This window comes from Notamacropus eugenii, chromosome 1 (genome assembly GCF_028372415.1).
Source record: "Notamacropus eugenii isolate mMacEug1 chromosome 1, mMacEug1.pri_v2, whole genome shotgun sequence".
In the NCBI taxonomy this organism is placed as follows: Eukaryota; Metazoa; Chordata; class Mammalia; order Diprotodontia; family Macropodidae; genus Notamacropus; species Notamacropus eugenii.
Genome location: NC_092872.1, coordinates 497,238,113 through 497,262,481, shown reverse-complemented (window position 1 = coordinate 497,262,481; position 24,369 = coordinate 497,238,113). Strand labels below are relative to the sequence as shown.

General features: G+C 42.2%; 2 protein-coding genes across 2 annotated transcripts in view; one reads left to right on the top strand and one right to left on the bottom strand.

The window, feature by feature from the left end:
- EEF1A2 (eukaryotic translation elongation factor 1 alpha 2) overlaps positions 1-15,566 on the bottom strand; it is a 94,734-nt gene extending 79,168 nt beyond the window's left edge. Inside the window, exons 1-3 of the mRNA XM_072633301.1 lie at positions 15,436-15,566; positions 15,247-15,314; positions 13,249-13,283 (exon numbers count right to left, since the gene is read on the bottom strand). The gene's annotated coding sequence lies outside the window, so the exon portion shown is untranslated. The remainder of the gene's footprint in view (positions 1-13,248; positions 13,284-15,246; positions 15,315-15,435) is intronic.
- Positions 15,567-15,624: 58 nt separating this feature from the next.
- On the top strand, positions 15,625-22,252 carry PPDPF (pancreatic progenitor cell differentiation and proliferation factor). Its single transcript, XM_072633304.1, has 5 exons — positions 15,625-15,882; positions 20,165-20,249; positions 20,967-21,044; positions 21,358-21,454; positions 21,814-22,252. The coding sequence occupies exons 2-5, from the start codon at positions 20,195-20,197 to the stop codon at positions 21,926-21,928; spliced, it is 345 nt and encodes a 114-aa protein (XP_072489405.1). The 5' UTR covers positions 15,625-15,882; positions 20,165-20,194; the 3' UTR covers positions 21,929-22,252.
- The last annotated feature ends 2,117 nt before the right edge of the window (positions 22,253-24,369 follow it).

Genomic DNA, 24,369 nt, shown 5'->3' with positions numbered 1-24,369 from the left:
TAGACAGAAACTGCTAGCCTACTTGACATTCTGCTTGTCTCCGCCCTAGTGATTTAATCAGTTTTAGAAGACTGATTAAATCAGACTAGGAGCCTAGAGGGCATCTATTTTACATATCCCTTGTTTTCTGTAATTCTCTTGTTTGTCTCATGGGGACAGCAACTTCTGGGGGGCATGGAGAGCCTTTATGGATGATAATAAGCACAGTCTCAAAGAACAGTTTCCCTGAAGGTCTATCCTGATCTTGTCAACCGCACTCCACCCTGGCCCTCAACACTAGATGACAAGGAAGTCACATCAACAGAGCCAGAAACTAATAGGAAGATGCATCTAGGTGATGAGGGCTGGAAAGGGGGATGGATGAAATTCTGAAATCCCCCAAAGACTAGAGTACAGGGGCAGGTTGCCTGGAATGAATTCACAGACTCAAATATTGTTGAGGTCAAAGTAAAGATTTATTACACTTTTTAGTGGGCAAGAGTTCTTAGGAACCTGCAACCTTAGAGGGGTACAAATAAAGTTTATATAGGATATTCTACAGTAAAACATGTGCCAAATATGCTAACTAGGTGATTCAGGGTGGGATTAAGAAGTGGTTAAGGAGTGGTTAGTTCTTAAAGGAATACACACATATCTACTGCGCAGATATTTTACCCAGAGTTCATCAGAAAATAGCCCAAGGAGGGGGCTACATGAAGGTGTGGTTTTAGGCCTGAAATATCGCTAAGTTAACTAATGGTCAGGACTGACTAAGGAATACCAGGCTGCTGTCATCAATGTCTTGTAAGACAAGATAAATGTAAGGGAGTATACATATGTCTAAGTCTAGGATACATGTGATTGGTCAGTGAGTAATAAATGTCATTATGACCCAGTGCACAGCCAGTTCATCCAGTTCACAGCTGGTTCAGATAAATAAGTTCTGTTTTTTGTTGCTGGGGCAGACTGTGTCCTTGGGCTGGGGAGAAACTGCCTGGGATAGTGTTTTGAGGCTAGGGAGAAATGTGGTTTTAGAATTGGGGTCCAAGTACATGCACCCAAACACCCCATCATAGGGAGGCATAGCCTAAACTTTACCTTACCGTTGGACCAATCAAGCCTGAATTTTGCAGCCTTTTAGCGAATATTTATCCTATTCCATGGAGGTGTGGGAGGGGTATGAGGACTATGGTAGATATTAGTCCTCTTACCTGAGGAACTGAGGCCCAAAGAGATTAAATGACTTACACACAGCTAATCGAGAGCCTGGATTCAAACACAGGAGAAAGAACCTAGAGCCTAAGATGGGGATCCTGCTTCTGGATAGGGGACTGGCCTCAGGGTCGAGAATGTAAGCGCCTGGGGGCTGAGACCTCAAGAGAGCAAACTTGGAGAGGCAGGTGATCCTAGACCCAGAATATGTGTTCTGGTTTGGTTCAAAAGCCCATAGTAATACAGTAATCCAACATTTTAGCTAAGGTAGAAGCTGGAGACAGGAGGAACTACAGCCTTGCATCAAACTGACAATCCCATAAAGAGATACTGCATCCTGTAGGGAACAGAGTGAGGACATTAATTGAGAAGGAAAAAAAATCCTCAGGGCCCTGTAGCATTGGAGGTGTGACTCAGTTCCTTAGCAACAGTAGTTCCCAGAGTGTATGTCTCTCTACTAGTACATTCAGTACGTGTGAAAACTTCTCACCAACTTTGTATTTGTTGGGAGAATTTTATGGGAGGATAGTGTTTTGTTACTATTGTTGAGTCTATGCTATTTCAGTAAATGTCCATGGCTAAAGCTAATAATGTCTTCTGGCTGACTAGAGGCAAAAACACATTTGGGGACTCGTAACCTTACTGTTGACAGAGATGTCTGGCTTTTCATGACTCCATTTAGGGTTTTTTTAGCAGAAATACTGGAGCAGTTTGCCATTTCCTTCTCCAGTTCATTTTACAGATGAAGAAACTGAGGAAAACAGGGTTAAGTGACTTTTCCAGAGTCACATAGCTAGTAAGTGTCTGAGGCCAGATTTGAACTCAGGAAGATGAGTCTCCAGATCCAATAATCTCTATACTGAGTCACCTAAGTGCCCCAGATCTGGGGATGCAAACCCACAAAGTACCTGAACCAATGAACTTGTCCCTCCAGGGATTGAACCATTGGGGTGGGAATAGTAACCCAGAGGGGGCACTGTACTGTGGGGGACTCCTTGAGAATACTCAGAGATGTATTTGAAGATACTCATTGGATGCTCTAGTATCTCAGGGCATTCTGGAGAAAAATTACTATGTTTGTTTTGTTTTATTCTCAGACTGCTGATAGATAAACAGAATTTTCTGGCATGTTTCTCTGTAAGTCAGACCAGTAGTTCTGAGATAAGTTTTGCATAGTTAAATGCTTAAATATTGACATCTGTTTTATTACCAGGTCTGTTACAAATACAAAGGTTGAATTGAACATTGTGAATGTTGCATCCGTAGAAAACTGACACTTAACTATGCTCCTAGAGTCACACAGGAGATTTATGGAACAATAATATTGAAAGAAATCTGTCAAATGCTATAAATTCTTTGGGGAAATATAAAATATGAAGTGCTTCATATTTCCCCAAAGTTGGAACTTTTCCTTGAAATCACATAGTAATGTTGTTTCAATTATGGCCTAGATGGCCTCATTAATGAGATGTACACCCAACAGAGGAATTTAGATTTGAGGTGGAAGAGGCTGAAATTCAAGAAAACAGAATCAGAAAATGGAGATGGGACCAAAGATGAACATGATCTCAGGTCCTGAAAACACTAAGTTTGATATCTTCATGCTGAATTGTTTATGGGTCCATCCCATTTGGACTCTTCCACTACAGAGACCCAAGGGAGATCTGCTTAGAGATGGCCCAGACTGATAGTTTTGTGATGGTAAATTGGTTCAGCTCCTGGCTCAATTCTTACCTAGTTCTTAGTCATTGAATGTGTTACCTCAGACAAACTGAAACTTAGGAAAGATCTTAATGTAGAAAGGCCAAGGTCACCCACTGCATCATCCCAGGCCATTGCCAGTTGTTTAGCTTTGTCTTGCCAGTAGACTTACATGACTCTGGAGGCAAGAGTGAAGGTAATGACTTTGGGATGCTCTACCTCACTTAAATCCAGTTCTCTGGCAATTCAAGACACCCCTTTCATGATATCATTGGTTTTCTTTGAGAATGAAGGATGAACAACCATCAAGCTCATTAGTCACAATTGGGCAGCCCCAGTGTACCCACAGGACATGCATACAACTCTGCTTCCTGGGGCCCTAGAAGAATTTCTGTCCAGCCTAAAGCAGCAATAATATTCTTGTTTCCCTTTCAGAGAAACTAGAATAAGAGCAAAAAGAAAAGGCAGAACAGGCGTGGTCCCAATCATATGCCTGTAAACACAGCCTTCCCTATGCTAACAGTAGTGAAAGTACTCAGTATAACATCAGAGCTTTTGATTTATTGCAGACAGCAATCCTTCACCAATCAGCCAAAGAGAAAGTCTTTTACTCTTCCTCTTTCCTGCTATGTTCAAGGGAAGAATTGCTTTAAGCCCTCAGTAGGAAGATAGGTCTCAGACCTTAACCCTCCAAGGTGGTAATATCACAGTGTCCTGTTGGTAAAGGTTTAACAACTGGTTTTCTAGGGGGAAAAAATGTATAGGGTCGAGGTTTAGGGGTGTTGGGATCCGTCAACAGCAACATGCAGGTCCTGACCAAAAGAATTCAACCCAGGCCTTCTTTCAGCCAAAGAAAAACAGGGTTTATTAAAGATCTGCCATACTGGCCAGACTCTTAAAGAATCTGAACATTTGTGATACTTCAATTGACTGGTGGGTCAGATTGAATCTGAGTAGTTTCATGAAAACAAAATGGATCTTATATACAGAAAGAAACAATTGTAGTATTGTAGAAATACAATGAAGATAACACAAGATCTACCAGCTTCTATATTAAGGGATCGCAGGGCTTGGAATATGATATTCCAGAAAGTCAAAGGAACTAGGATTAAAACCAAGAATCAATTACCCAGCAAAACTGAGTATAATATTTCAGGGAGAAAATGATCATTCAATGAAATACCAGACTTTCAAGCATTCTTGATAAAAAGACCAGAGCTGAATACAAAATTCGATCTTCAAACACAAGAATCAAGAGAAGCATGAAAAGGTAAACAGGAAAGGGCAGTCATAAGCGACTTAGTGAAGTTGAACTGTTTACATTCCTAAAGGGAAAGATAATATTTATAACTCTTGAGACTTTTCTTAGTACTTCAACTAGTAGCTGAAGGGATTTTACATGAGAGAAGAATATATTGGGAGGAGAAAGGGAAAAATAGAATGGAGCAAATTATGTCTCACATAAAAGAGGCAAGAAAAAGCTTTTTCAACGGAAGGGAAGAGAAGGGAGGTGAGAGGGAAAAAGTGAACTTTACTCTCATCATATTTGGCTTAAGGAGGGAATAACATGCATACTCAATTTGCTATGAAACTCTATCTTACAACTACAGGAAAGTAGGGGACAAAGGGATAATCAGAGGCTGGGGGTGATAGAAGGGAGGATAAATGGGAGAAGGATGAAATTAGAAGCTAATACTTTTAAGGAGGGATAAGGTCAAAAGAGAGAATAGAATAAATGGGGGTTAGGATAGGATGGAAGGAAGTATAGTTAGTCTTCCACAACATGACTTTTATGGAAGTCTTTTGCATAACTACACATGTATAACCTATACTGAATTGCTTGCCTTCTCAGTGGGGATGAGTGGGGAGGTAGGAAAGGAGAAAAGTTGGAATTCAACATGAAACTGGGAAATAAGATATACAAGGAATGGGTTATAGAAATCTATCTTGTCCTCCAAGAAAACAGAGGGAATGGGGATAAGAGAAGGGAAGGGTGTGATAGAAGGGAGGGCAGATTGGGGAAAGGGGTAATCAGAATGCATGCTGTCTTGGAGTGGGTGGAGGGGAGAGACGGAAAGAAAATTTGGAACTCAAAATCTTGTGGAAATGAATGTTGAAAACTAGAAATAAATAAATAAATTAGAATTTTTTTTTAAAAAGAAACCAAGGGAGGAAGGTATATCACTTCTTTTGGCAAAACTTTATTCCATAGTATTGTGAGCTGCATGGCAGAAGTGGGGAATCAGCCTCCGGATTCTGAAGAGTACCATTCATCTATTGTCCCAATTTTTCTTCGTGGGAACTAAAAACCAAGATAATAAGACAACACCACTTCCACTAATATTGTACATAGAGCCTTTGTATTATATTTTTTTTTAAACTGACTTGATATAAAACATTAAGGCTTCTTTGCCTACATTATCTTATTTTATCTTCACAACAATCCTATGGTGTTGACTTAATGATAAAAGAGAAAGCATGGTGTAAGTATAGTAGATTGAAAGCTAGTTGGGAGGTAGGAAGACCTGGGTTGAAACTGTGACATACAAACTGGGATCAGGTTCAGACTGACACAAACTTATCCACCGTGTGACATTGGCCAAGTCCTTTAACTTCTCAGTGTCCTTGGCCGCTCTGTAAGACCATGCTATATAGGCTGTAAAGAATATACACAGATATTCCTTACCTGCTTCCAACTGACCATGAACCAGCTTTAGTGTCAGCTTCTGCTCATTCATGACTAAGGGGTGAAGGGCTCACAATTTGAGCCCTAACTGGCTACTGGAAGAAGGACTAATGACTCACTGGATGTGCAGAAGAGATCAACCTGACTCTCCCACCTTTCTCTTTTTGGGTGCGAAGTGTGTGTGATTGTCCTTGTCACCCACCTGACCTTCAGTTGGTTTTGTGTATACGCCCTGAAGGCAAGCCTGAAAGTGAACTCAATACACCTGTTTAATGTCTCCTTACCTGTATCTCCCATTATAACAGCAAGGATCCCAGCATACTTAGGAGGACCTGCTGTACAAGTTCTTAAATTTGCTCTTCTAAAAGGAAAGCAACTTTTGCGAGATCAACAATCACTTTAATCACTTAGTTCATGGGAAAAAATCAGCACCCTGAACTTCAGAGAAAATACAAACAGAGAAATGAAGATCAACAGACAGGGCTTCCAACAGTCTGACCATTACATACATACAAAGTTACCAGAGAGAGAAGCACCAACATCTGGGTTTTCAAAGGAGGGGAAAGGGGCGGGGCTCTTTAGCCGCTGCCCAGATTCTCCACTGGCCAAACAAACATTTCCAATAAGCAAGTGCCAAAGTAGAAACCTCACCTCACTTTTCAGAGCCAGAAGGCATCACAACCCTTGAGAACCATGTCCTCATTAGAAATTAACATAAGGTGTGGGCATACCTACAAAACAAATCTCCCTATGGGTGGGGAATATCTTTAACTCTCATAATTACCATTACATCCATGTCCTGACCAAACAGTAACTTTGAGATGAATGTGTCAAAAAGATCTGAAGGCTGAAAGGTCCAGAGGTCTGAATACAACAGCATTAGTATGCACAGGAACAGCCTGGTGGTATCCATTCAGGTGGGTGGTTGTAGCAGCAGCACATGCAGGAACCAATGACTATTAAACATCTGAGCACAAAGAGAAGTTCACTTTGGAGTGCAAGACTGAATGCAAAATACTTAGTTAACAGTTCTGCAGACTATGTTTTCATCTGTACTCAACAAACATGAAATAAAATTGGTATTTTCATATATTTGGTAGGAAAAAAGAGGATTATACATGAAATTGTAAATATCTATTATGTATAAATTGCTTTCTTTAAAAAAAGTGATAAACTCAACATGTAACTTTCAAAGCTGTCCTACTTTACAGTGATTCTTTCTGGTCTTTTTTGGTGCATTTTTAAATACTTCAATTACTTTTTCTTAATTTCCTTTTGTCTATCCTATCATTAAAACTTCTTGCCTCCCATGCCTTCCATTTGTATGGGAGGAACCTTCTAACAAATATTCATAGTTGAGGAAAACAAATTTTCATATTGACTTTTTTTTCTAAAAATGTAAATTAAAGCAACTCAGTTTCTACCTCACATCTATTAGATTGAGAAAGATGGGAGGGGAAAGTGATGATTGTTGGAGGAGCTGCTGAAAAACAGGCACACAAATGCACTGTTGGTGTAGCTATGAATAGGTTGAGCTACTCCAGAAAGCAATTCGGAACTATACACAAAAAGTCACTAACCTGTGTGTACCCTTTGACTTAGAGGTGCCTGTGTCTGAAAGAGAAAAAGGACCGCTCTGTATAAAAATATTTATAGTAGAATTTTTTGTTATAGCAAACAACTGGAAACTAAGGGAGGGGTGTTGCCAATTAACTGGAGAATAAGTGAATAAATTATGGTATATGGATGTAAATGGAATACTACTGCACTGTAAGAAACAGCAAAAGTAAAAGTTTAAGAAAAATGTGTACTTATATAAACTCATGCAGAATGAAGGGAGCAAAATGAGGACAATTTATATAGTAGAAAGGACATTCTAAAGAAAAACAATTGTGAAAAGTTTAAGAACTCTGATCAGCACAATGACCTACCATAATTCCAGAGAACCAACAATAAACTATGCTACTCACCTTCACCAAAGAGATAAGGGACTGACATTGCAGAAAAAGACACACATTTTCTGATGAATTTTAAATACTACTTTCCATGTGGATTGTAATAGTAGTTATAACTTACTGAATTCTGTTTTATTTGCTCTATTAATATACTATGTTGCATTTACATTAACACTTTTTCTATGTAGGAACATTATCTATCCCATACACTACTCTACTTTGTGATGAATCCTCTCATCTTATGAGTCATAATCTAATTTATGATAATAAGATTGTGCCCAGGATGATTGGTAGGTAACTAGTGTGAGAAAATGGACCCCCTCACCACCAGAGGTAGCCTTCCCTGGAACCAACCCAGTTCGCACCTCCTAGCTGGTACAGAATTGGGAGAAGTAAATACCCTAGTCCCTGTGGGCTCAGCTAAGCAATGTTTCTAAAGGCTAAGACCATAACTGCCGAGACGATGCTGATTTGTACAGAAGTGGAAGTTCCTTGTGGGGAGCTCTTTATATAGATGAAAATCACAGATCTAGCCCAAGTGTTACAGATGTCATACCCACTCTACAGACCAGGAAACTAAGATTAAGAGAGATTAAAGGCCTGGTCTAGGGTCACCAAGCTAATAAGCATTTGAAGTAGGATTTGAAACACGATCTACCTGATTCCAAGTTCAGCACTCTATCCACCGCTGCATAATGCTTATCGTTAGAAAAATTCTAAGATATACCAAGATTATCCTGAAGGACATGCTGAAAATTTAAGCCTAAGCATTCCCACCTCAGAAATCAGGAAATGCCATAACTCAGGGCTTGCTTTATTATTTTGTTGATTGTCTAGATTTAAATTGATAGGGATATGTTAATAATGCAGGTTAAACTTTAAAGTGTGTCATTAGTACACTCCCCTTCCCCCCCACCTGAGAAGCAGTTGTTGAATGTTTGCTAACATGCTACTGGTTACTCTTAAGAGAAAACAAAGAAATAACGATAATTATATTTATATGACCCTTTTCACACTATATTTATTTAGTATTTTATTTTTTTTCCAAATTACATGTATAAACAATTTTTAACATTCATTTTTTTTAAATTCTGAGTTCCAAATTCTCTCCCTCCTTCTTCTCCCCCTTCACTAAGAAGGCAAGTATGTTTCATATAGGTTACACATATACAGTGATGCAAAACATATTTCCATATTAGTCATGTTGTAAAAGAAAACAGACAAAAAAAAACAACAAAAATCAAATTTAAAAAATAGCATGCTTCAATCTGCATTCAGATTCTATCAGTACTTTCTCTAGGGATAGACAACATGTTGCATCATAAGTCTTTTGGAATCATCTTGGATCACTGTATTGCTGAGAATACCTAAGTCATTCACAGTTGATCATCATGCAATTGCTCTTACTGTGTACAATGTTCTCCTGATTCTGCTCCTTTCATTTTGCATCAGTTCAAGTAAGTCTTCCCAGGTTTTTATGAAAACACCATGCTTTTCATTTCTTACAGCACAATAGTATTCCATCACAATCATATAACACAACTTGTTCAGCTATTATCACTCACATTGAGACATAGCAAGGGTCCTATGGTAGCCCTAGACCTTTACAGTATCATATATAGGACCCTAGGATCATGGATTTAGAACTAGAAGAGACCTAGAAGCATTCTAATTCACACTTCTCATTGTGCAGATGAGAAAATTGAGGCCTGAAGAAGCTGAGTAACTTGACCAAGGTCACACAGGTTCTAATTGATAAATCTGGGATTTAAACCAAGACCTTTTGACACCATCTAGGACTCATTCTACTATACTACTTTACCTCCACACAATAATTGCCTAATAAAAATGTAGTGAGCAAATAAATTAGGTTCATTCATGATGCCCAGCCTTAGTGATGTAGTTTCATTGTCCAGTCATTTTTAGTCATGTCCAACTCTTTGTGACTCCATTTGGGGTTTTCTTGGCAAAAATACTGGAGTGGTTTGTCATTTCCTTCTCCAACTCATTTTACAGATGAGAAAACTGAGGCAAACAGAGTTAAGTGATTTGTCAGTGATCGCACAGCTGGTAAGTGTCTGAGGCCAGATTTGAACTCTTGAAGATGATGTAGAAGGGTGTCTTTATTGCCTTCCCTAATTGGGGTGGTCACTGATACTCTTCCATCCTCACAAAAACCTTTTCAGTGCCTACAATGTCTAGAATCACACTGGAAAAGCAGGAAATTTCATTTGTGTTCACAAAGAGCAATGGAAAAATTCAGTTCAGAAGGTCAGCAGCTGCCCTGCCACCATGAAATGTTTCCAACTTTTCAAACAGAGTTTATTTTTATTTTTCTCATAACCAATGTCGAAGTAAAACTAGACCTTCCAGTGTTATGACATACCTAGCTGAAGAAGCCCTCTCTGCCAGGCCCCATCAGTTGCTCAACCCCTATTTTTTCAAAGTTGGATTTATCATCAATGCTCTTTGGAAGGGAAGGAGATTAGCAATATGCAACATAAATGGAAAACTCCATCTGGATTTGAAAAAATTGAGGAGAAAGCAAAGGACATGTTTCTAAGAAGGTGGGAAAGATAGGAGGCCAAGAGAGGAATATCCCCAAAATGGAAGCCTGACATCCTTCCTACACAAGCCTTAACGAATAGAGACCATGTTGGTAAATCTTCCCTTCCTCCAAGTCCCTAGAAGGATAAATGTTACCAAATTCGTGATAAGTTTTTTGCTATATGCTCCTTCTGCTTGATAACTTGTTGCTCCATTACTTGCTACTTCATAGGCTCTGGAGGAAAGAACAGGGTGTCTCAGAGTTGTCAGCTGAATGTCACTCCCAAGACAGCATCTTAGCTTCCTACAGGAAGAAAACCTTAAGGAAGGGGTGGGGAACCTTTGGGGCTTACTGATTGGAAGTGTTTGTTTGGCTAGACTCTGGGCGGCCGCTAAAGCTTTGGTGCTTCTCTCTCTGATTAACTATATAGGCATGTATGTATTGCTTATGTCAGTCAGTTGCAAGCCCTGTTTGTTGGCCATCGTTTCTTTATATTTTCCCTGAAGTTCACAGTGCTGATTTTTTCCCCTGAACTAAGTAAATGATATATGTGCTTGATTAAAGTGACTGTTGACCCCTCAAAATTTGCCTTTCCTTTTAGAAAAATGTATCCAAGAACCTGTGATAGCAGGCCCTCCTGTGTATGTCAGGGTCCTTGCTTGCACAGTCCTCCAGGCTAGGGGCAGAGTGTCCCCCTCTTATAAGTCTCCTTCATTACCAAATGGCTCAGAGATGCTATAGAATCCCTTTCTAACTGAAAGAAAGAGACAAGGGTGACAGTAAGCTCTCTTTGTTGGCCAGCCTTGCCAGAATCATTTTCTATTTCCTTTCTGCATTCTGTTTACCCTGCTTTCCCTTCTGTTTTTATTTTTTTTTTCCTTCCTCCTTTTTTTCTTATGAGTGACAATTGTTTCATTCTGGGTCCAGTACGGTGTCTGGCAAATAGTAGTTCAATGAATCCCTCTTGGTTGATTGCTTGATCATATTACTTTATTCTATCAACCCTTCAAAACCTGTAGGGTTATTTAAGTTTTCTTTAATGATAATCATAATGATGATAACAATAAATTAAATTTATATATTGTTTTAATGGTTACGGAGATCTTTATTTATACATAAATTCATTTGACCCTCACTACAACCTTATGAGGTGTTATTAAAGGTATATCTACTTACTTACCTATAATTATTACAGGTATTATCCCCATTTACTTCCCTATCTACATTTTATAGGTAGGTAGATAGGTAAGTGGGCAGGTGGTGCAGTGGATAAAGTGCTGGGCCTAAAGTCAGGAAGACTTATCTTCCTGAACTCAAATTTCACTTCAGATATTTACAAGCATGTGACCCTGGGCAAGTCACTCAACCCTGTTTGCTTCTGTTTCCTCATCTATAAAATGAGCTGGAGAAGGAAATGGCAAACCACTCCAGTATCTTTGCCCAGAAAATCTCAAATGGGGTCACAAAGGGTTAGAAATAACTGAAACAACTAAACAATAACAATAAAGGTAACAAGCATTTAAGTATTCACTATGTGCCAGGCACTGTGCTAAGCACTAAAGATACAAATACAAGCAAAAAGAAAGACAATCCCTATCCTTGAGAAACTTACATTCTAATGAAGAAAATAATGTGGTGGAACGTTCCTTATAGTCAAAAGCACAGGTGGGATGGGTATGAGGCTGGTCATGCTCCCTGTTTCAGTAAGGACCCCAACATACACAGAGAGGGGAGTGCTGCTATCACAGGTTCTTAGATCTGCATTCACAAAAGGAAAGGAACTTTCAAGGGGTTAACAATCACGTTAATCAAGCACATGCATCATTCGTTTAATCAAGTACATATATCATTCAATTAGTTCAGAGAGTCAGCACCTTGAATTTCAAAGAAAGTACAGAGAAATCAAAAGATCAACAGACATGGCTTCCTCTGCCTGAATTCAACAGACAATTGGACCCCAACTGTCTGATCATTGTTACCAGAGAAGGAAGCACAACATCTGGATACTCAGAGCTGGGGGGCTCCTTAGCAGCTTCCCAGAGTCCTCATCTGGCCAAACAAACACTTCCATTCAGTAAGCCCCAAAGTAATGAACAGACATGGCTTCCTCTGCCTGACCATAATTCAACAGACAGGTACAGCTGTCTGACCATGTTACCAGAGATGGAAGCACAACATCTGGGTTCTCAAAGCCAGGGGCCTCTTTAGCGGCTTACTATAGTCCTCATCTGGAACTCAAACCTTCTTGCCAAAATCTAAGCTCCAAAGTAAAACTTCACCCTCAGAGTATTTATACTTTTTTTAGAACCAGAGGGCATCCCAACCCTTGAGAACCAGTGCCTCATTAACAAAAGCTATGAGCTATAAATCTTCCCTAATCAAACTCCCCTTACTGGGCATGCCCATTAATGAGTGGGCAATATCTTTACTCACACTGACAACATAAATAAATATACTGTTTCTAGTTAAAGAAATTCTTGTTTCTGTACTTTACTCTTAGTAAAGACTCTTGATTGATAAAGGTAAGATTCAATCAGGCACTTGATTACTTGATTATACCAAAACAAAAACAGCAAAAGATCCTATTTTGATTGCCATCACACTCCCCAAAATGAAAGCCCTGAAAGGAATGCACTAATGAGAGAAGGTGGGGGGGGGGGGGGGCGGTGTAGCATGATGTTAGGATATTGCAGAGTAAGAAAGCCCCAGGTGATAAGAGAGGTTGAGGGTTAATCACAGTGGGAAAGTTGTTAAAATCAGAAAAACAGCCAGAAAGGGAATGAAACATGGCTAACCTGGGCCTTATTCTCAAAATGGAGGTCCCAAAAGTAACTTCAAAGCAGTAATCATTGAAACAATTTGACAATGGTTTTAAACTAGAGGTTGATTAGTGGAACAAATTAGGTATAAAACACACAGAAGCAAATGAACTTAGTAGCCTGGTGTTTATAAATCCAAAGACCCAAGATACTGGGTCACTATCACTATCTGATAAAAACAAAACAACGCAAAAAAAACCAAACAAACAAGAACCTAGACAGCAATCTGACAGAAACTAGATTCGGATCAAAACTTCACATCACATACCAAGATAAACTCCAGATGGATATCTGACCTAGATATAAAATGTCACATCCAAACAAGACAGAGGGATAAGAAAATATTACCTCTCAGATCAATGAATAGAGGAAGAGTTCATGACCTGAAAAAGGAATAGAGAAGATCACAATTTGGATTACATAAAATGTAAATGTTTTTTGCACAAATAAATCCAAAACAGCTAAAATTAAAATAGAAGCAGTTAACTGGGAGGGGAAAAAAATCTTTACAGCATGTTTCTCTCTGAAAAAAGCCTCATTTCCAAGATATATAGAGAGCTAATTCAAATTTATAAAAATAAAAGCTATTTCCCAATTGATAAATAGTCAAAGGATTTGAAGAAGGAAGACATGCAAGCTATCTAAAGCTATATGAAAAAAATTCCAGTTCAGTAATAATCATAGAAATTAGAATTACAGCAACTCTGCAATTCTACTTCACACCCAGCAGATTAGAAAAACTGACAAAAAAAGAAAAATGACAAATGTTGGAGGAGTTTGGGGAAAACATGTATACAGCTGCACAGTTGATGGCTCTATGACTTAGCTATACTAGAAATCAATTTGGAACTAGCTCAAAAAGTTACTAAAGTGTACTAAATTACTAAATTGTACTTTGACCAGTGATGCTAGGCATGTATCCCAAGGAGATCAAAAAAAGAGATCAAAAGTCCTATTTGTACAAAAATGTTTATGGCAGCTTGTTTTGTAGTGGCAAATGAGCAACTAAGGAGATGCCCATCAACTGAGGAATGGCTGAAAAAATTATGACATAAATTAATGGAATATTATTGTGCTATAAGAAATGATGAAAGAGATAACTGCAGAGAAAACCTAGGAAGAGCTGGAGTGTGTACTGAACAGAAACAGAACAGTTTATAACAACAATGTAAAAACATCTCTGAAAAAAACTGAACACTGATCATAATGGACTGATGATGAAGAATGCTACCCATCTCTTGATGGAGATGTGATGGACTCATAAAGAATGAGAACTTTTCGGGGTTTTTTCTCACATGGCCAGTGTGGGAATTTTGGGGGTGGGATTTTTCTTTTTTTCAGTGGGGGGAAGGAGAGAAAACAGATGCCTGATAATTGGGGGGAAAATTAAGTTTTAAAAAAGATAAAATCTTACTCCTATAATATATAGCCATTACTCTTTGTTCTTCCTTCTATGTCTAAGCAGAAAAAAAAGTACACTCTATGACAGCCTTTCATATACTTGAATACGGAAGTGACATTCTACCTAGGTTTTCTCTAGGCTAACCATTCTCCTGTCAGTCAGTCCCCCAGAGTCCCTAACTTTTGTAATGAAACTTCAGAACCCAGGTCGTGTCCCACCCAAGACAGTCTGCCCATGAATCTTTCTGGATTCTAATGAATTAGAATAACCAGCCCACTCCCCAACACCTTTATTTCCCTGCCTCTCCTCAGACTATTGGGAAATTTACCAAATCTCTATTGGGGCCCCTACTTTCCCTGCCCTTTCTCCTTCTTGAGTCCCTGCCTCTCCTTGGCCGGGCTAATCAGTTTCCCAGAAACATGTGGCATTCTTCACTTTCAGAGCCACCAGAAGCATTGGGAGGTCAGGGGTAGCCCTAGCCCTATTCTCATCCCTAGCCCAAAGGTAAGGGAAACTATCAGTCCACTGGATGAGGAAGTCTGCTACTGGAAGAAGGAATTGGAGGACTTGGGATAACAGGCAACCTGCCCCTCAATTTTTGACAGATTCCACCTGACCCATCGTCAGATCCCCTCACCTCCAAAGCCAAAATAGCACAGGCTACTTTCATTTTAAAGAAAGTGTTTCAATAACATTACAATACACTTCTTTGAAATGAGGGGAAAATAAGGACTCTACCCCTACTAAACTCTGCTACTCCCTCTTCCCCTCATTCCTGTCTCCCATCAGCAACCCAGCTCTCAGTCCTGGCCTTTATCATCCTGGTCTTTAGATCAGCTTTGATACATCTAGGGGTTCTATTAAGACCAAGGCAGACAATGGGCAAGGGAAGCCTCAGGAATTCCATTGCCTCAGAGTATCTTGCAAGCTAGGAGGGTCCTCACCAGTCTGCTGAAGGCCTCTAAAATAAAAGCATCAGGTTCTTGCTCGTCCAGGAAGCTTCGGGGGCTAGCTGCAAAGAAGGAAGACAGATGACTGGGTCCAACAGCTGATGAACATGGGAGGTTTTTTAAATGTTCAAATGCTCTTTTTTTCTAGGAACTTCTTCAATTAGGGATAACTTTGGACCACACCTTTTTATCCTCCGCTCCTTCCCAGTAGCTCAAATGCCTAGGGGTGGAGCAAGGAGGGGCGAAAGTCTTGGTCCTCTCCTCACTTCTACCAGCAAAAGCGCCCAGGTCCCTCCTTTACCCAGAGCGGAGCTCATCCGAGCCTCAACTGGGGCCGGGGGAGGGAGGTGGAGTCCGGGGAAGGGAAGCGGAGTCTGGTTCGCTCCTCCCACCTCCAATGACGGGAGCTTTCCCCCGCCCCTCTCTCCATTCTATATAAGTCTTTGCCCGACCTCCCCTAGAGTCAAACCCAAAGAACTCTCGCATTTTCGTTGCCGTGGAGTATCCTCCCGTAATCTCCTTTACAAATGGGCTCTGTGGCCTAGCGCCCCTTTCCCCCGAGCCAGGTCACTTGTGATCGTCCGCCGCAGCCCACTGCCTGACAGGGGCTGCTCGGGAGCCGCCACTAAGGTAAGCAGGCTAAGAAAAGGGCTAGTAGCTGGAGCCGTCTTTCGGGGCTGGGCAGCTCTCCCCGCCCCGTCCCTCACTCTTGGCTGCCCTGTGCTCTGAGTTCGTAGCAGAAGGCTAGAAAGGGGAGACTAGGAGGGGAGGAGAGGAGACCCCACCCTCACAGGGCAAAGTCCGGACTCCATTTTAAAGATTGTCCTGGAAGGCTAGCAAAGGAGCCAGGGCATTTGGATTTGTTTAGGCAGTTCCAGGCCAGAGATAACACGCGGAAGGGTGAGTGTATCCAAGTGGAAGGAACACAGCGTCGAGAAGACTTTGGGTTCCGGTTCTGGCTCTGCTCCTTACTACCTCTGGCAAGTCGCTTAGCGCTCTGGCATAACCTCGAGCTAGTCACTCAGTTTCCCTTATCTGTAAATGGAAAGGGATGCACTCCAGAAGATCTCTAAAAACCCTATTACTCCAGATCTTAATATAAGGAAATACGACAATACAAGTAAAAGTAATGTAAATAAATGTTCACATTAAAAAAAAGAACCCTCAAGGTTCCTTGATGATAGAGTTCTTAGGAAAGGCTAGATTTGAGGAACTTTGGGGCATTGGCTGAGCCTAATAAAATTTAATCGAGGGGAAAGGGGCCTTAGAGACTGTCTAGTCCAACCTTTCATTTTATAGATAAGGAAAATAGGATCAGAAAGGGTCATGGTTGACTTCTCAACCAAAATTTATTTAAATATATTCTGTACTAGCTACTGGAGTTTTCAAAAGACAAAACTCCCTGCCCTCTATGGAGTTTCCATTTCATAGGGGGAAGCCCATGCACACATTTAAGTAAATGCAAAGTAACTTCTTGGGGGTTGGGAGGACAGCCGAGAAGGGGCACAAAACGCTGTGGTAAATAAGAACTTCTATGTGATAAATAAAGGTGGCTAAGTTAGGGTTTGAGGCCAGATTCTCAAGCGTGAAGGTCCAGGCCACGGTTTGGCTACCCTAGGCTACTACCCAGGGAAGAGGAATCCAGACCCCCATTGACAGGACCCCAAAATGAGGCATCTTGAGAAATCGACACCTTCCAAAGATTTCCGAGATCTTAGAGAGTGGAAAGGTACTTCAGTCTTAGCTCTTGGTTGGTTGATAAGTGAACTCTTTCCGAGGTGGCCTGGCCCACTGTAATTATCTGGTTCCTACAGTATTCGCTGCTGTGCTTGGGCACTAGGGGTGATAGGTGTTTTCCATCTAAAAGGAGGTAGATTAGGAACCCCTTGAGAGAAAATAATACAGAAAATATATATGGAAAATAATATAAACCACTTCCTCTTCTACTAATATTCCTCCCCCCATCACTTCCCTGCGGGATCGCCACCTTTTTATTTTCCTCCTACCACGCGTTAGTGATTGTCTTCCCGGCCAGTTCCCAACCTTTGTAAAGCTTTGTTTGCCTTCCTTCTGGCTTCCGCCTTACCGTTTAGGGTGGAGAGAGAACTGTCTTTTGTCCCACCCAGGATCTCTGTGTAGGGGACGGGAAGTGAATGCCCTACCCTTCTCACCCACAGCACGTGTTGGGGCTAGCCTAGCCCCTTCTTTGTACACCCCCAACCGCCCAGTTCGCCATTTCTAGGTACTCTTGGAGAAACCGGGGAGGCTTGAATGCATCTAGGTTCTATCAAACAGAAACCATACCCTGTTGGCCCCCTTGGCAACCTCAGGAATTCTGTCCTATCAGAGCTGCTTCCCAAATATGGCCATTAGAAGGGACTTCACCCGTGTGCTGGCTTCGGTTGGCGGGATCAAAGCTTCTTAAGGTCAAAATTGGCCTTGATCTCTGGGAGGCAAACTGTCCCTGTTTCCACGTGGAGATTTTAGTCCTTACCTGAAGCCACTACAACCAGTTCAGACAGAAACAGGGGTGGGGAAAGAGGTAAGAGAAAGGCCAGATTCCGGAAAAGACCCAACCCAGACTCATCTGGATCAGTTTGAGTACAGTATCCCACCCTCCCATCCCCGCAAAAAAAAAAAAAAATCCTAGGGCATGTGGCCAGACACCAGGACTGCCTGCAAAGTTGGAGGGGGTCGGCATACCTGGAAGCATCAAAGCCCAACCCTGGACATTTCCCTGCTGTGTGTGTACGATGAAGAGGCCCACTGGACCAAATGACAGAACAACCTGTCTTTTAAATCCGATCTGGCCTCATATAAATTAAACCTTTCTGGTTTAGCTTAGCTTCCTTTGGAGGCTGCTGGGAGGGGCAAGCAGAGGTGGGGAGGCGGGCTCTTGCTGCTCTGGAGAACAACAGCGCCCTTCCCCTCCCTCTTCTGTGATGAGACTCATCCGGTTCCTGCCGGGCCGTAGTGGATCTGGGAAGGGATGGGGGGTTGGGGGGGGATTAGCTTAGACACTGCACCCCCGCCCCCTCTCCTCCTTTACTGTCACTTAGGGTTGGAATCAGGGAACAGAGAAAGCTTGGCACTGGATCTGCGGGTTTCTCTGAGCCAGTTTGAACCGGTTTGATGGAGTTCTGGGTGGGGTACCCCTCTCCCCCTCCCGCTTCTAGGGTTATGTAAGGCTGCAAGGGAGGAGCCGCAAACGGGGCGGCGCAGATAATCGACAGTTGTCTGGAGGAATTAGGGAGAGGCGAGTTTGTCTCCCTTCTCTGCGAGGCAGGGGCCAAACAATGTTCTTCTGTTTCTGGTGCAGGCCCTCTTTGTTGCCTGAGAACAGGCAGTTAGTAAGAAGAAAGATCTCTCAAGGTTGCTGCTGCTCTGGGGTGTGTGTATGGGGAGGACGTTAGGGTGTGAGAGGGGCAGCTTAATACCGTGAACGTTAAGCTTTGCCACGGAGTTCTGTTTTGAGACAACTTAAAAAGCAAAGCTCTGAGTTGGACTCTTAATGTCCACAGGGTCGCTGTTAGAATCCCATTTAACCAGCATTTCCTAAGCATAATTAGAATATTATGCAGTGTTCTGTTCTAGACTATGTGAGTCTAATCAGTAAGCATTTATTAAGCACCAACTATGTGCCAGACATTGTACTAAGCTCTGGAGATACAAATTAGACTTGCGCACTATGAGATATTCTGGTGGTGGACAATGCATGAAAGGGAATTGAGAAGGTGCCCTTCCCCCAGCCTGGTGACTGGTCTGAGATTAAAGGACCACACCATTAGCCTTCTAGGTCTTTGGGTGTGGCCCTTTGAGACCAAGTTTTGCAGAACAAATCATTTTATTTAAGGAGACTTGCTCTTTGAAGTTTGGTTTCCTGTTAAAGGGCCACCCTCGAGGGCCACTTGTGACCTCAAGCCAGCAGGTTCTCCCATCTTGGCCATTCTAAAGTGGAGGTTCCTAAAGTGGAACTTGCCTTTGGGAGAATATGTTTCAAAGGAAGCTGCCAGGTGCTTTAGGATATTTTGGTGAGGAAGAGAACAGTTTTAGCCTGAGGGATGAAGAATCAGGCTAGGTTTCCAGGATATTTGAAAACAATTTTGTAAAGGAACTATCTGGAAGAAAAATGTAAAGGTAATTCTGCAGTCTGGTACGTGTGACATGCTCTCCTAATCTAACTGAATTTGGGAAGGTAGTTATTTTGGAATCTGTAGCTGATGCAGGTCCAGGCAGAAGAACTTGAACTAGAGTTGATGAAAAGGAGTGGACAGATAGGGAGAAATACCAGAGAAGATGCCTTGATGGAGCTAGGCAGTTTAGGGGTGGAGGAAAGAGTCAAAGATGACTGTGCTGGAAGCCTGGCTTCGCTGGGATGATAGTGCTTCCATGCTTGTCAGGAGAAATATTGAAAACTGAACTTGTATAGGTAATCATTTCTCTGAGAACACCTCCTTTGCCAGTACTCTAGGAAAGTCTCCTAAAAGCCACCCCAGTTTTCTCATTTCCAAGTGAATTAAATGATACAAACATAGATTTTAATTTTTTTTTAACACTCTAGAATTAATAAGCAAGGTAGAAGCAGGATACCCTATCTATAATTTCTCCAAAAATCATTGTCTCATAGTGTTGGGATCTACTTAAAAGACCTATGAGGCTGAGGGAGACCAGAGTGGCCAAGGTTTAGCCCATGATGTCATACCCATCGTCTTAGAAACTTCTGAGAGTAGGTAGAAATTCTCCAGTTGCCTTGAGAAATACCTCCTTGAGAAAAGTATTGGGGTCCACATGATAATAAGTAACTTCTTTGGCGCTGCAGGCTCCACAGAGCCAGGTAACTAGAGGAGGAACAGTTGCAGCCTAGTGGGCGTCTCTTACGTGCTTCTGAAAATTGTAACCGTCTCCCCTGCAGGTTTACATCATCACAAGAAGAGCAAGCAACATGGCAGCAATCCCGTCTAGCGGTTCACTTGTAGCAACCCATGACTACTACCGAAGTAAGGCCTCCCTGCCTGGCTAGAACTGTAGGGTCCAGTGTGCCTGTGAGCACTCAGCTACCTGATGTCTGCAGGAGGACTGGGGATTTCTCTTGGCACTTTTGGAAATCCATTATGAAAAGAAAACATACAGCCCCTAGGTATAAATTAACTCAACCTGGTGAAAAAGATGTCAGGGTGTACATCAGAGTATAAGTGGAGGCACCACTCAGAGGACTCAGAAGACCCACCCAGGTTTGAGTCCTGGCTGTACCTCTTAGTAGCTGTGTGACCTTGGGCAAGTCACTTAACATTCTGAGCCTCCATTTTCTCATCTGTAAAACAGGTGTAATCCTGCTTATACTACCTACATTACAAGGTTGGTGGAAGAAAGCACTTCATAAACTCTGTTTAACTCCTAGAGTATACCCCCAAACTTCTACCTATGGTTCCAAAGGCATACACTTAACCACTGGTGTACAGCCTTGCTGATCTTTAGAAATGGCACCAGTTTGTGATATGAGAATAATCAACCGTACGTTTAGAGCCCTGATTTGATTAGGTAAAAAACGAGTCATAATAAATTGTGGATCTACTAGAGGAGGTCTCCTTGGTGGAAGAGGCAAAATTCTGGGATTTGGGGGGGACCTTTAGTAGCCATCCCAAGAACGCATAGGGGCAGAAGACTATCTGTATGCCAGGGAAGGAGGCACTAGTGACACAGTGTTTCCTTCCCAGGGCGTCTGGGTTCCACTTCCAGCAACAGCTCCTGTGGAAGTGCTGAGTACTCTGGGGAAGTGATCCCCCACCATCCTGGTGAGTATAGCACCCTTATTAACCCTTCTTAGGAACATGCCCATCCCTCTAGATATTCTAAACAATATAATTAGCCTTACTATAAAAAGCAAATAGTGGTCAAGTGAGAGGAGGGTGAACAAGAGCTCCTAGTACTGCTGTACACTTTCTAGCAACCAGGGCTAGGCAGAAGGGCTGGGATTTGACCTGTTCCTTTCCTTTGGGAGAAGCATCTGACCTGAATGAAAAGGAGAGTTGAATCTACAGAATAACAGATTGTTAGCTATTCTGGGTTGCTCCCAAGATGAGTGACTCTCTCTCTCCTGTATTCTAGGGCTTCCCAAATCAGACCCAGGCCACTGGTGGGCAAGTTTCTTCTTCGGGAAGTCGAGTCATCCATTCATGACAACTGTATTGGAATCCCCAGAGCAGTAAGTGAACCTCTGATTGGAGGTGGCTATGTAGTGGGCTTGGAAAAAGTTGACTTTGGGGAAAAATGTGGTTTTGACAACTTAACTCTACCCTCCCTCCATCCCCTTCCGCCTAAAAATAAACCCAGGTTTTTAACTTGCCATTAGTTTACCTGTTCCTAACTCTTCAGTGAGTGAGAATTTATTACAGCATGAAATGCACAAAAAAATGAACTGAGATAGACTGGAAATTATGGGGCAAGTGGGGGAGTGGTGGAGAAAGGTTTTCCTAACCTCCAGCACTTCCTGAGGTGCTGGTGCTTTTCTGTAGCATTGGCATTTAGTGATGTTTGACTCTTCCTCTGATACTTCACTTGCAGCTCAAGATCTTTCCAGGTTGCTCATGGCACGATCACCTGTGACCTGGCTCAGGAAGCCATGAGGAAGCGGCATGTCAGCGAGCCCAACAAGACCAGCCCTGGGCCTTCTGCATGAGCAGCAGCACCCTCCTTTGCTGCTCCCCCCGCTTCTGAAGTGCGCTAGGCATCAGAGCCCATTTCCCCCTCCCCTCCCCCCCTTCCCTCTCCCACCCATTCCCTTAGAATAGATAGGCTGCTTAAGTGTAGAAGTAGTTGTGTTGTGTGTGTGGTTTTTTTTTTTAAAAAAGGAAAACAAAAGCAAAACACCAAAAAACGAGTAAAAGAAACCACACTGTCATGTTTTTTTACTGTCTGAGTCACCTGTGTGCTTTTCAGCAGCCTCAGTAATTCGTTTACTTTGTACTCAACAGAATCTAATAAACTTCGAGCAGCCTTTTAATGGTGTGTGCCTTCATGGAGTGTTTTCCTCTCTTGGTTTGGACCATTCCTTCTCTTGAAGGGTAGCACCTCTAATCACCTATTTGTAACCCTGCAATTAAGCCAGATTAAATCCGTATAGTCAGAAAGAATCTGCTGCAGGTGGGGAAGCAGGAAGCAGTTAGCAAGAAAAGTGGAATGATGAGGAAAGAAGAGAAAAACACAGAAAAGGGTGGGCTCCATTCTGCCAGATCCCAAGGAATATTTCGTGCTCTTCTGGGTCTGCATCTGTATACTGAGGGATGCTCAGTGGGGCCTTTTGTGTTGCCCCTGCCTCTCCTTTACACTTAAGACTTTCCTTCTATCTGCCATATTCTTAACCTCAGATCTCCCTCTCAGGATGCCACCATCCTAAGGAAAAGAGTCCAGGGGCCAAACTATCTGCTGTGTATCTCACAAGGTAGAAAGCCAGAGTCCCCCAAACATAAGGCCTAAGAAGTTGGGTTGGGGATGGAGACGAGAGCATGTGCAGAGGGAACTGCTGTGTAATATGGCCCCTCTCCTATAGGAGACACCAGTTTTTCCTTCCAAACCCTCTGGGAACCAAGGCCAGCCAGGAATTAGCTATGAGTTCCTTTCATAGCCCAAAAGAGACTGATTCCCAGGGTCCCAGCTTCGACCCTTCTTACCTTGCCTCACCCCTTACTGTACGAGGACAAAGAGTTAATTCCTAAATGAATTGGCTGGGTGCTTTTTTTGTATGTTATACTGACAAGGGGATATACACATTAAGCCCTATCCTCAATCACTAGGAAGTGGCTTATGTGAGGGGAAGGGAAGGAATAAGCATTTATATGGCACTGCTGCATGCTAAGCACTTAACACATTTAATCCTTACAGAAACCCACGCAAGTATTGGAGAAACAGCAAAATAGGTTAAGTAACTTGTCCAGGGTCCATACAGCTAGTATGTGTCTCCCTACCTGACTCTAATATTCAGCAGTTTATCCAATATGCTACCAGGTATGACATAAACCAGGAAGGTCAAAGCCTCATGGCAGGTCTGCCAACCTTCTCTTTCTCCCATTCCTCCTTTTTGTGTAGTGCTAACAACTAGTTCTGGTTTAGCAGATGCAGTTATATCATTAGGCATTGACTTGGGTAAACACTTGAAAGTCTGGAATTCTACAAAAGATAGATGAACAAGGAAGGGTTGCTGGTTTATTCAAATTATGAAATGATTGTTTAAACAAGTTCCCTCATGGACTGAAAGTATGATTTGATTGGTAGTGTTGTCAGAACCTGTGTTGGTACATGAAGCAACCCTGGGGTATAAATTAATCTTGAAAGCACCTGCTATACTCCTCAGGTAGGCATGTAGACTTAGAAATTGAGGAAGAATCTTTCCCAGAGGGAGTTTATTTTCTGGACTCATTCCCCCTTTATTTCTAATCCACTACCACCAGCACTCAGGGCTTTTAGACAGGTCTTGCCAAATCACCTTGAAAGTTAATGCTATTCTGAGCCCTGTGACTTGGGGCTCTCTTTCTGGCTCTAACACTGATTAGCTATGTGGTCCTGGGCAAGTCACTTCCCTGGGCTTAAGTTTCTTATTAAAAATGAAGTAGTTGGACTACATGATTTCTAGGGTCACTCCTGCTTTAAAAGCGACTCTATAACCACCCTGCAGCGAAGGGAAAGGGAGTAGATTTTGATCATTGTTGCAGTGATCAGGAAAGCTTGCTGTCCTGTCCTAGGGACTGGCATTACCTCAACCTCACCATCAGGACACAGGTCTGCCCTCAGTCAAACATGTCCTAGGGCAGAATAGCAGATGGCTCCCTTTTTAACCTAAGCTCCACTTCTGCCTATAAATAGCCATTGTTAGATTGGGACCAGGTGGTATCTGTCAGCAGTGGTCACTGGGAGCTGCATGGGGACCACTCTCCCTGCCCAACCAACTGCCCTTGGCTGTGTCCAGTATTCCATAAGGTATGACCAACCTAGTTCATTTTACAGTCTTTCTTTACCGTGGCATAAGGGCAACAAGGGACCAATGGCCTCTGATTTTAGAGCAAGTCACCAGCAGGACCTGCCTACCAAATGAATCTTCTAGCAGAGAGGGCACAGGTAGGAGAA